Source organism: Eurosta solidaginis, chromosome 4 (assembly GCF_040869045.1).
Source record: "Eurosta solidaginis isolate ZX-2024a chromosome 4, ASM4086904v1, whole genome shotgun sequence".
In the NCBI taxonomy this organism is placed as follows: domain Eukaryota; kingdom Metazoa; phylum Arthropoda; class Insecta; order Diptera; family Tephritidae; genus Eurosta; species Eurosta solidaginis.
In genome coordinates this window covers 134,512,873-134,526,381 of record NC_090322.1, presented here as the reverse complement: position 1 = coordinate 134,526,381, position 13,509 = coordinate 134,512,873, and the positions used below count along the sequence as shown (strand labels likewise).

Below are 13,509 nucleotides of genomic sequence, written 5' to 3'. Positions count from 1 at the left end.
TTTTAGCGCTTCTGAGATGTACATATGTGAGTTTGTAGTTTACAGTCTCCCGCACACACATAAGCGTATAAGTAAATTCATCTATGCGTGACATCTCATCTCTCGCTGCCTTGTATGTAAATGTTGCTCGTCGGAATGTGTAAATATGTGTAGACGCAATTATTGATTCGTTTATGTAGATACATAATGATTGAATTATTGATGTGAATTCACGTCACTGCTTAGCATCGGCCTGGAGATGGCAGCACTCCTTAGTTTTGCTAATATTCGTAACAATATGTATATGTCATTCTTTGGTACTTTGCTCTTCGTATGCCTGCTTAAAGCTTCACAGCTGTGTAGAAACATTGGTGCGCAATGTGTATAATTACGTTTCCAATAGTTCTCAAAGAAGTACCTACTCAATTGAAAACAAGTAAGGAAGGTTAAGTTCGGGTGTAACCGAACATTACATACTCAGTTGAGAGCTATGGTGACATCATAAGGGAAAATAACCATGTAGAAAATGAACCGAGGGAAACCCTGGAATGTGTTTGTATGACATGTGTATCAAATGAAAGGCATTTTAAGAGTATTTTATGAGGGAGTGGGCCATAGTTCTATAGATGGATGCCATTTAGGGATATAGCCATAAAGTTGGATCAGGGTTGACTCTAGAATGCGTTTGTACGATATGGGTATCAAAAGAAAGGTGTTAATGAGTATTTTAAAAGGGAGTAATCCTTAGTTCCATAGGTGGACGCCGTTTCGAGATATCGCCATAAAGGTGGACCAGGGGTGACCCTAAAATTTGTTTGTACAATATGGGTATCAAAAGAAAGGTGTTAATGAGTATTTTAAAAGGGAGTAATCCTTAGTTCTATAGGTGGACGCCGTTTCGAAATATCGCCATAAAGGTGGACCAGGGGTGACTCTAGAATGTGTTTGTACGATATGGGTATCAAAAGAAAGGTGTTAATGAGTATTTTAAAAGGGAGTAATCCTTAGTTCCATAGGTGGACGCCGTTTCGAGATATCGCCATAAAGGTGGACCAGGGGTGACCCTAGAATTTGTTTGTACAATATGGGCATCAAACGAAAGGTGTTAATGAGTATTCTAAAAGGGAGTGGGCCTTAGTTCTATAGGTGGACGCCGTTTCGAAATATCGCCATAAAGGTGGACCAGGGGTGACTCTAGAATGTGTTTGTACGATATGGGTATCAAAAGAAAGGTGTTAATGAGTATTTTAAAAGGGAGTAATCCTTAGTTCCATAGGTGGACGCCGTTTCGAGATATCGTCATAAAGGTGGGCCAGGGGTGCTCTAGAATTCGTTTGTGCAATATGGGTATCAAACGAAAGGAGTTAATGAGTATTTTAAAAGGGAGTGGGCCTTAGTTCTATAGGTGGACGCCTTTTCGAGGTATCGCAATAAAGGTGGACCAGGGGTGACTCTAGACTTTGTTTGTACGATATGGGTACCAAATGAAAGGTTTTAGTGAGTATTTTTAAAAGGGGGTGGGCCTTCGTTCTATAGGTGTTCGCCTTTTCGAGATATCGCCATAAAGGTGGACCAGGGGTGACTTTAGAATATGTTTGTACGATATGGGTATCAAATTAAAGGTATTAATGAGAGTTTTAAAAGGGAGTGGTGGTAGTTGTATATGTGAAGGCGTTTTCCAGATATCGACCAAAATGTAGACCAGGGTGACCCAGAACATCATCTGTTGGATACCGCTAATTTATTTATATATGTAATACCACGTACAGTATTCCTGCCAAGATTTTAAGGGTTTTTTATTTCGCCCTGCAGAAATTTTTCATTTTCTTCTACCTAATATGGTAGGTGTCACAACCATTTTATAAAGTTTTTTCTAAAGTTATATTTCGCGTCAATAAAACAATCCAATTACCTTACCATGTTTCATCCCTTTTTTCGTATTTGGTATAGAATTATGGCATTTTTTTCATTTTTCGTAATTTTCGATATCGAAAAAGTGGGCGTGGTCATAGTCGGATTTCGTTCACTTTTCATACCAAGATAAAGTGAGTTCAAGTAAGCACGTGAACTAAGTTCATTAAAGATATGTCGATTTTTGCTCAAGTTATCGTGTTAACGGCCATGCGGAAAGACAGACGGACGACTGTGTATAAAAACTGGGCGTGGCATCAATCGATCCCGCCCATTTTCACAGAAAACAGTTAGCGTCATAAAATATATGCCCCTACCAAATTTCAAAAGGATTGGTTATTTTTTGTTCGACTTATGGCGTTAAAAGTATCCTAGACAAATTAAATGAAAAAGGGCGGAGCCACGCCCATTTGAAATTTTCTTTTATTTTTTTATTTTGTTGCACTATATCATTATTGGAGTTGAATGTTGACATAATTTACTTATATACTGTAAAGATATTAAATTTTTTGTTAAAATTTTACTTTAAAAAAATTTTTTTTTAAAAGTGGGCGTGGTCCTTCTCCGATTTTGCTAATTTTTATTAAGCGTACATATAGTAATAGGTGTAATGTTCCTGCCATATTTCATCATGATATCTTCAACGACTGCCAAATTACAGCTTGCAAAATTTTAAATTACCTTCTTTTAAAAGTGGGCGGTGCCACGCCCATTGTCCAAAATTTGACTAGTTTTCTATTCTGCGGCATAAGTTAAACTCATCTACCAAGTTTCGTCGCTTTAACTGTCTTTTGTAATGAATTATCGTACTTTTTCGGTTTTTCGAAATTTTCGATATCGAAAAAGTGGGCGTGGTTATAGTCCGATATCGTTCATTTTAAATAGCGATCTGAGATGAGTGCTCAGGAACCTACATACCAAATTTCATCAATATACCTCAAAATTTACTCAAGTTATCGTGTTAACGGACGGGCGGACGGACGGACGGACGGACATGGCTCAATCAAATTTTTTTTCGATCCTGATTATTTTGATATATGGAAGTCTATATCTATCTCGATTCCTTTATATATGTACAACCAACCGTTATCCAATCAAACTTAATATACTCTGTGAGCTCTGCTCAACTGATTATAATAATTGTTAAAACAAGTACCTTTTGTGAGTAATACAAAATTTATCTTATAAGACGTGTTTATTATTTATAAAATAAAATGAAATGCATTAAAACGATTTTATATGTTGTATGTGGCAACAAAAGATAACAATCAAAGACAATTTTCAGAAAAGCGCTTTTAAAGTTAAGTAATATTGTTGAATGAAATCCGGCGATCTTATTTTGGTTTCCGGTCAATACAATCGTACGTCCCCTGGTAAACAACCATCTTCGTCCTAACTCAACTTTGGTTGTTGCCATAGATATGACGTTTTTTTGGGTGGCGTCTGACGACTTGGAACAGAAATATATGGCAACGCTGTGCAAAATGCTGACTGGGTTCATGTTTCGTGTGCTTGTGTTTGTGTTCGTATTATGTCTGTTATAAAATTTTCGCTGTATAGCGATTTCTTTCATGAGATTAAGACATTTACAATTTTAATGAATGAAATAATTTCAGATTTTGTTGTTTTCTGTTATAATTTCTTCATCATGTTTGTGTATGTGGGTGTGTTTGTGTATGCTCTGTACTGTGCCAAATGGCACACAACCTGTGTGGTGTTTGCTTTAATGCTAAATGTAATTGTCATGATGGTTGTATATGTACATTTCCACGAGTTTACCCGATGGGGAATAATTTTAGCTGAAATTATTTTACTTCTTTTACTCCCCTCCTGCTTCACTTCTCTTTCAACTTTAAGTGAGTTTGCGTTAATAGCACAATTTTCAACCCCAGACTGATTTGAATTTATTGCAATTCAAAAAAATGGTTAGGTCTATTTTTATACTCAGTTGAGCAGAGCTCACAGAGTATATTAAGTTTGATTGGATAACGGTTGGTTGTACATATATAAAGGAATCGAGATAGATATAGACTTCCATATATCAAAATAATCAGGATCGAAAAAAAATTTGATTGAGCCATGTCCGTCCGTCCGTCCGTCCGTCCGTCCGTCCGTCCGTTAACACGATAACTTGAGTAAATTTTGAGGTATCTTGATGAAATTTGGTATGTAGGTTCCTGAGCACTCATCTCAGATCGCTATTTAAAAGGAACGATATCGGACTATAACCACGCCCACTTTTTCGATTTCGAAAATTTCGAAAAACCGAAAAAGTGCGATAATTCATTGCAAAAGACAGCTAATGCGACGAAACTCGGTAGATGAGTTGAACTTATGACGCAGAATAGAAAATTAGTAAAATTTTGGACAATGGGCTTGGCACCGCCCACTTTTAAAAGAAGGTAATTTAAAAGTTTTGCAAGCTGTAATTTGGCAGTCGTTGAAGATATCATGATGAAATTTGGCAGGAACGTTACTCTTATTACTATATGTACGCTTAATAAAAATTAGCAAAATCGGAGAAGGACCACGCCCACTTTTAAAAAAAAATTTTTTTTAAAGTAAAATTTTAACATAACTTTTAATATCTTTACAGTATATAAGTAAATTATGTCAAGATTCAACTCCAGTAATGATATGGTGCAACAAAATACAAAAGTAAAAGAAAATTTAAAAATGGGCGTGGCTCCGCCCTTTTTCATTTAATTTGTCTAGGATACTTTTAACGCCATAAGTCGATCAAAAATTAACCAATCCTTTTGAAATTTGGTAAGGGCATAGATTTTATGGCGTTAACTGTTTTCTGTGAAAATGGACGATATTGGTTCATGCCACGCCCACTTTTTATACACAGTCGTCCGTCTGTCCTTCCGCATGGCCGTTAACACGATACCTTGAGCAAAAATCGATATATCTTTACTAAACTCAGTTCACGTACTTATCTGAACCCACTTTATCTTGGTATGGAAAATGAACGAAATCCGACTATGACCACGCCCACTTTTTCGATATCGAAAATTGCGAAAATGAAAAAAATGCCATAATTCTATACCAAATACGAAAAAAGGGATGAAACATGGTAAGGTAATTTGATTGTTTTATTGACGCGAAATATAACTTTAGAAAAAACTTTATAAAATGGTTGTGACACCTACCATATTAAGTAGAAGAAAATGAAAAAGTTCTGCAGGGCGAAATAAAAAACCCTTAAAATCTTGGCAGGTGTTACATATATAAATAAATTAGCGGTATCCAACAGATGATGTTCTGGGTCACCCTAGTCCACATTTTGGTCGATAACTGGAAAACGCCTTCACATATACAACTACCACCACTCCCTTTTAAAACTCTCATTAATACCTTCAATTTGATACCCATATCGTACAAACTCATTCTAGAGTCACCCCTAGTCCACCTTTATGGCGATATTTCGAAAAGGCGAACACCTATAGAACGAAGGCCCACTCCCTTTTAAAAATACTCATTAACACCTTTCATTTGATACCCATATCGTACAAACAAAGTCTAGAGTCACAGCTGGTCCAGAAAGGCCCACTCCCTCTTAAAATACTCATTAACTCCTTTCGTTTGATACCCATATTGCACAAACGAATTTTAGAGTCACCCCTGGCCCACCTTTATGGCTATATCCCTAAATGGCGTCCACCTATAGAACTATGGCCCACTCCCTCATAAAATACTCTTTAATGCCTTTCATTTGATACACATATCATACAAACACATTCCAGGGTTTCCCTCGGTTCATTTTCCTGCATGGTTATTTTCCCTTATGTTGTCACCATAGCTCTCAACTGAGTATGTAATGTTCGGTTACACCCGAACTTAACCTTACTTACTTGTTCTCCTTAAATTCTCTTCTTATTTCATGCAAAATTTTTCACAAAAGACAGGCAAAATAAAAAAATGGTGTAAATAAAAAACACATTTTATAGTCTCTTTGCAGTCGCATTGTAATTGTAACTAATTTGTACGAAATGGAATGTGATTAAGCATTGCTTTATTCTTTTTTAGTGTTGCTGGTATAAAAGTAAATATATACCAACGATTGTTGCTTTGCTGATGAGTACTTCGATGGCATTGCGTTGAGTAATGAGCGCACATGTGTGCGACGAATGGCTGTCTCTACAACAGCTGCATCAGCAACATATGTACAAATTCAGGGTGTGTTGTTGTTGATTTCAACAGGTACATTTATTAAGCGGTTTCACCATGTATGAAGTAAAAAAAATTTTAAGAAGAAATCGGTTCCCCTTACACTTATGCCCAAACTCAAAGACTAAAAGTGCTACACAGAGAGCTTTTAACATTTGGGCTTATTAAGCTCTCAGAAAAGCACATGTCCCGGCGTAGGTCATGCAGAGTGATGCATGACTTATCCAAAAAAAATTTTTGCTGCGCTTAAACACTGTGCAAAAGATCGTGCGACTGATCCCTCAAGACTTCATTGTTATAAGTTAGGCCTCGTCACTAACAACAGATAAAGGAGATGTAAGCTATAGGGAGAAACGGTTGAGCATGTTCTGTGTTTGTGTCCTGCGCTCGCGAAATCAAGGCTCGAGTTTCAAGGGGCGGTAGAGTTGCCAGATCTAGACGCAGATATTAAGGTAGGTCCTAGAAAACTTCTAGTATTTGCCAAGGGGCAGAGGCGTAGTGAGGTTTTCTTGCGCCCCCGCCCTTCCCCCCTATTTTACCAAAACAATATAATTTTATAAATTCAAAAATTAATAAACCAATGAAGTAGTAAAATATTTTTTTATAATGCTCTGCGAATGCAAAATGGAATCAACAAAAGAAAACTATCCCTTGTCTCTTAAAATTTTTCACATCACAGGACTTGACACTGATTTAATGTACATACGGCCATATTGTTCACGACGTGGACCTTGCACATAGTACAACAACTGGACAGCCAGTTCCATGGCACAACGTTACCACTGTGGAACCCAATAACTTTTGGATGTGACGTTCGAACACTGTATCTGCTTCAATACAAATGCATCCGAAATTGCCTACAATGCCCAAAGATGCATACAAATCCTCAAATCGCTGCAACTGAGAAAGTTGCAGGGCTGCCAAATTTCCCACTTAGAACTGCCACGGAATATCTTCTTAAGACGTCTGAGCACCGAGGCATCCCAAAAGAAAATTGATTAATGTAGTTCCACCTCCAAGGTATATAAGAAGACATATGCTTAAGCCATATGAAGAGATCTGGTGTAGTATGGTCCAGAGCAACACGAAGGCAGAGTCTGCGATTTCCTTCAAACTCAGGCTCCAGCCTTTGCAGACATCGCCGAAGAAGAACTTCCGAAGGATATGCGCGTTACACTGCTCCAACTTCGATCTCTATGTATGGCCCCAGCCTGGTGTATAGCACAAATCATGTATTCATCTGTAATGTGGAACAAAAATCTGTAATAGCAACTTTTTTTTGCTAAAACTATATTGAAACTGTTCGATTCCTTGGACCTCCGTTAGAGGAATTCGTTTGAAGTAATGTATATGGGAAATGTATATGTGCGCTGCTCTGTGCATGTCATCAAAACGAAATCGGGATGTCCCACTTAACGCCAAAGTGGGGGAAAAAGGTGGGGAAAAATTCAACTTCCACAAATTAATATTCCCCACTGGACTAGGTGAATCGTCCAACTTCGAAGACCTGCAACATCTCTAATGATGAAATCATCACGACCGCCGACAAGAGAGAATGTTTTTACCTTCCTATATTTTTATCATGGGCGCGAAGATATCATCTATAAGTAGACTCAAATACATATTTAATAATAATATAATTATAATGCATTAGTAATAATATACATTAGTAGTACTGAGATAGTCAAGTTTGGAAAAACATCTTCTCAATACAAGATTATAAAAGTAAGTAATTCTAACGGAGTTTTAGGTTTAATTTCTTTTCTACTGCAAAGTAATATTTTGCAGACACATATTTCGATAAAAAGTTCCTTCCATCGAAATCTGCATTATAAAATTCACCCAAGTCCTTACAATTTCGTCGTTATTATCCCTTTTTAACAAATATCCAACTTCTAAGAGAAATCCAAATATAAAATTTAGGTAATTTAGTCCTATAAGTCTTGTACGTATTTTTTTGTTGGAGACGATCGAGACCAATTTTCATGACATTCTGCGGAAAGACCAATATCTCTAGCCAATTTTGCGGCGCCTCCTTTCTCGTTTTACTATATCAATATCCCATTTTTCACAAAGAGACTTCGCTTTTTCTATTGCTTCTTCACAGAGAGTGTCTCAAATTTCGGATTCAAGTTTGACAGTTTTTGTTAAAGCATTTTTTAATAATTCTTATCGTAACCTTGAACATGAGAAAAAAAGAAATATGCTCTCAATTATTCCACAACCTGTCGCAAGTGTTTTGGATATATGCATAAATTTTTTAGTATAGAAATTTTTTTCCAGAAATCAGTTATAAAAAAATACAAAATATCCAGGAAGTTCTGCTTTGAGGACCATTTGGCGCCCCCTGTTGGTAGCGCCCGGGGAAAGATGCCGCCTCCCTCCCACCCCTCACCCCATCACTGCCAAGGAGAGTATTATTCTGTAATATAAGTACTAATTGGGGTTTTCCCTTTGGTTCTTTAAAATTTATTTCGGTTTCTGTTCTGGTTTCGTTCTTCAAAATTTATTTCGGTTTCGTTCCGGCTTCAATTCTCGTTATGTTCTTTAAAATTTATTTCGGTTTCGGTTCAGGCTTCGTTCGCCAACATTTATTTCGGTTTCGGTTCTGTTTTCGTTTTTCAAAATTTATTTCGGTTTTGGTACTGGTTTCGTTCTTCAAAATTTATTTCACTTTCGATTTCGTTCCAGGGTCGTTCTTCAAAATTTATTGCAGTTTCGTTCAGGTTTTGGTTTTGGTTCTGGTTTCGTCCTTAAAAAATTTATTTCCATTTCGCTTTCGTTCTGGTTTCGTTATTCAAAATTTATTTCACTTTCGATTTCGTTCCGGTTCCCTTCCTTAAAATTTGTTCGGTTTCGCTCCGGTTTCGCTTTCGGATCTGGCTTCGTTCTTCAAAATTTATTTCGGTTTCGGTTCTGGTTTCGTTCATCAAAATTTATTTCGGTTTGGTTCCGCTTTCAATTTTGGTTTTGTTCTTTAAATTTTATTTCGGTTTCGTTCCGGTTTCGGTTCTGGTTTCGTTCTTCAACATTTATTTCGATTTCGATCCGGTTTCGTTCCAAAAAAATTTCTTTCGGTTTAATTTCGATTCCGGTGTTGGTTCTGGTTCTGGAAATTTGTTCAGTTTCGCGTTCGTTCGGCTTTCTCTTTCGGTTCTGGTTTCGTTCTTAAAAATTTATTTCGGTTTCGTTTTTCAAAATTTATTTCGGTTGCGTTCCGGTTTCGGTTCTGGTTTTGTTCTTCAAAATTTATTTCGGTTTCGGTTCTGGTTTCGTTCATCAAAATTTATTTCGGTTTGGTTCCGTTTTCAATTTTGGTTTTGTTCTTTAAATTTTATTTCGGTTTCGTTCCGGTTTCGGTTCTGGTTTCGTTCTTCAACATTTATTTCGATTTCGATCCGGTTTCGGGTTTGTTTCTGGTTTCGTTATTCATAATTTATTTCGATTTCTGTTTCGTTCGGGTTTCGCTTCCAAATTTATTTCGGTTTGGTTCCGGTTTCGGGTTTGTTTCTGGTTTCGTTCTTCAAAATTTATTTCGGATGCCCAAGTATATATATCTCGAAGCGACCGATCCATCACAATGCCAGTAAAAGTCAAATGGTTGAATTGGCGACCAAAATCATTTAGTGGAACTGCATTATATTGTGAAATTACCTTGTTTTGTTGTATCATGTTTGAAACACCTTTTTTAAATAAGCATCAATCACCCAAAAATATTTCAATTTTGACACGGTAAAAAAACATTATTTTTGGAAATCTTATTTTAATAACTGTATTATATTTGAAATTAATTATTTAAACTTTATGAGTCAATATGGGTACTGAAATAAACTTTCGTAAATTGATTGACTTGGCCATTGGTACGCCGGAGCCAGGACACGTAAATTTTTATGCGTTACATTTTTTACTGTTCTCTTTTGCCGAAAAGTTGAATATCATCGATGACCCAGTGGATAACACAAAATACGAAAATTTCTCGAGAGTTTTGAGCAGCGGAAAATTTGGAAGTGATTCAAATGAACAATACCAGGGTACAATATTTACGCGTACCAATAAATATCCGAAAGGTGCAAACAATTTTGTGAAATATCACAATTCAAGAGAGGTTGGTGGTGCTGATCCAGAAGAGCCAGCTGAAGGTGAAGAAGAATTCGAAATGGATAATGTAACAGAACCACAATCAAATAAAGACGAAGTCCCGCCAGAAATTGAAGAGGAAGTCGTACTTGAAACAGCAACACCCGCTACAGCAGTACATATCGAAGAGCAACCAATAAGACAGATGTCATCAGAGAGACAGCAATCTCAAAGGCAAACACCATTAGAAATTGTGCCGGCAATTGAATCATTGACGCATGAAGTTAGTCCTGCACAGGCCGTTGAGGTCAAAACTTCTGCTGAGAAGCTGGATCTTAATGCACAACAAACTCAACAACCACGCGCAACTTACGAGCTTTATCGTGGCGTTTCAATAATGAAAGATCAACTTGAATTAACTATGGAAATAGTGCGCAATCTTGCAATGATAGCTTTGGATAAGAAAGCAATGCCAGCTGAATTACATAAAATACGCTCAGCGTGGGAGAAGATGACTGCCATACAACGTGATAATATTTATATCGAAAATGCGTATGGTTTTCGTTTCACTGCCGAACCCGAAAAAGGTTATATCGAAGAAGAAGTGGAAGAGGAGAGCGATGATCTAAGTGAGCCATCATATAAATCGCCATTATCATCGCATATTATGGAAAAAGAAAAAACAAAAGAGAAACAACAACAACAACAAGAAGATTATGACTTGGATGCACATCTTTGTTATTCGCCCGATAAACTCTTGGATCAATTGCTCGATTTAAAATCGGAATTTTGTTTACTTACAAATAAAGTTAATGAAATTACAGCTACGATTTTAGAACAAGATTGCCAACGTACCACAATGCACATTGCTGATTTGCAAGAACAAATGAAAGATTTGAAATTTTATGTTTCAAAGGTAAAAGAAACAGCAGATCGCATGGAATCAAAGAATAACAGCAATAGTGAAATGCTTGCAGAATTCAACAGAGCTATCGAAGAGTTAATGAATGAGAAAATCGATAAAAGCGAAATTGAAATTCTCTTAGCTGATAAAGTTGATTATAGTCAATTGCAACGTAAGGTGTCACAAGAGCAAGTGCAAGAATTGCAATGTCGTTTGGAGAAGCAATTCTGTGAGGTGCAAAAACAAATTAAAACCAATGAAAAGAATATGTATCAAATTGTGGATAATATGAGAACGTCACTTGGTTTGGCCTCAGTAGATGATATATTGAATCGTTTCAAAGATAAAATCGACACTGAGATACGTGGACTACATGAGACCCTACGTAAATACATGGATGCAACAAATGATGAATGTGCCGCAGCTGGTGCACGTATAAAGGTGTTGCAAGATCTGGCATGCATCTCGTGTGACACTACATGTGTAATGCGTACAATGGAGAAAGCGAAAGTACCCAAATTTCCGAATGCTCATGCTACAAACTTATTGAGTCCGCTTATTACGTATGAAATTAGTTCGATACGAAAATCTGGTATTATGGGCTATTACAGAAAGGACGAATATCCACATGCACCAAATGCCTGGCTCAATCAACAAAGAGTAGCAATGAAAATGTGCGTACCACGTCATGCCGGTGGCTCACATACCACTCATACGGCGAAAGAACATTTTGAAAAAGTCACTGCTAGCAAAAAATAATACTTATTCTGATGGTTTAATGTAGGCCCATGTGTTTCTATGTTCATGTATGATATTCAGTTTTTTATAAACCATTATTTTAGCATGCGCTTTAGATAACAATAAAGCACTGAATGATCAGATATTAAAATGAATATTATGTACTTTCACTGTGAAATAACGCCCGCGGGTTCTATTTCCTAAAAAAGGCGAATAGAGCCTGCGGGCGTTATTGCCTTTTCAAACGGGAAGACGCGCCCAACGGCTCAAAAAAGGCACGGGCCTCTTATTGGAAAAATATGTCGACAGCGTATGTAGTTGCCAATTCAGCAAAAAATTATTTCAAATGATAACTTTGCACTCAACCTTACTAATATTTATATAAATTTATATTACAAAAAAAAAAAAAAAATAATAAAATCAACTATAATAAAACGCGGCAAACGAAAAAAAAAAAAATAATAAATAACATAATTAAAATAAAAAACATTATAAAAAAAGTTATTAATATTTACTTTGCTTTATTGAACTTTTATCATTCAGCTTTGTTCACACCGTTATTCGTTTTATTAAATTACATTCTTTTAAACTTTTTTCCTATTTAAGTAAATTTTTATAATTTTATTTTAATTTATTTGTTTTATTGTATTTTATTTTATTTTATATTATTTTATTTGTTTTATTTTATTTTAATTTATTTTATTTAACTTAATTTTTATATTTGATTTATTTTATTTTTTACTTTTTTTAATTCAATTAAATTTTTTCAATTAAAATTTATTTTATTTCAATTCAGTTTATATTCTTCGCTCTATTATTTGTTATATTTTGTTATATTTTTCTTATCTACCTTTATATTAGATGTGCTTTTTTTTTACTTCTATATACCTTTACGCTTAAACTTTATATGGACTGCTAAGCGACAAACTTTAAATACACCTCTGAAATTGCTGCGCATAAAATTTGTCCTACTAAAATTCAATACGCATTATACTAAGATGTAACTGAAATATGTGTTTTTGTTTCACCCTCTACACTAATTCTATGTGTTCTGTAAGTGTCCACAATTCATCGCAACTGATTCAGCTATATGTTATACCCTATGGCCATCAGAGCGTTGTGCCTCCGCTTTTCGGTACACCCTGTTCTGTTATGTTAGTTATTTAACCACTGCCGCTAGATGGGTCTCCTAAGCATTATCTAAACGGGGATAGGGGTTTTTTTCACGCGCAAACGAAACGTATACGCGTATAAAAAAAACACGGCTATTAAGTCGCTTTCATGTTTGTCCCCTCATTTCCATACGACCTCACTAGGGTAGGCACCTTGTCGTTGGTGTGAGGGCTTAGCTGAAATCCATACCGCCCGACTATGAGGCGGAGCTGGTTAGGACTGACATCTACGCCGTTTCGCCTCATACGAGGGCGGCGGGATGTCGGTGACCAAGAACTGCCAACCCACTAATCCAGGGTGTTATGCGGACCTTGCCTATTGGACGATTTGCAGCCAGGGGATAAATTCGGCTGTATTCGAACCGGAGACTTGAAACTTAGAACATAGTTTGCGAGTCGATGGCACTACAATTCGTGGAAAACAAAATGCCGCCAAGTAGCAGACGAATCGAGATAAACGAAAATCCCTGAAAATCCCTGAAAAAACGAGGGAAATTTTGCGATCGATTTTTAAGTAACTTCCCGGTGAGCTAGAGACTTGAAACTTGGGCCGTG

The 13,509-nt window shown here is 36.4% G+C and overlaps 1 protein-coding gene across 1 annotated transcript; it reads left to right on the top strand.

Annotated features, from left to right (window-relative positions):
- The first annotated feature begins 9,877 nt into the window (after nt 1-9,877).
- Nucleotides 9,878-11,803, top strand: nis (no individualized sperm). The gene has a single exon (XM_067779072.1). The coding sequence runs from the start codon at nt 9,878-9,880 to the stop codon at nt 11,801-11,803; it is 1,926 nt and encodes a 641-aa protein (XP_067635173.1).
- The last annotated feature ends 1,706 nt before the right edge of the window (nt 11,804-13,509 follow it).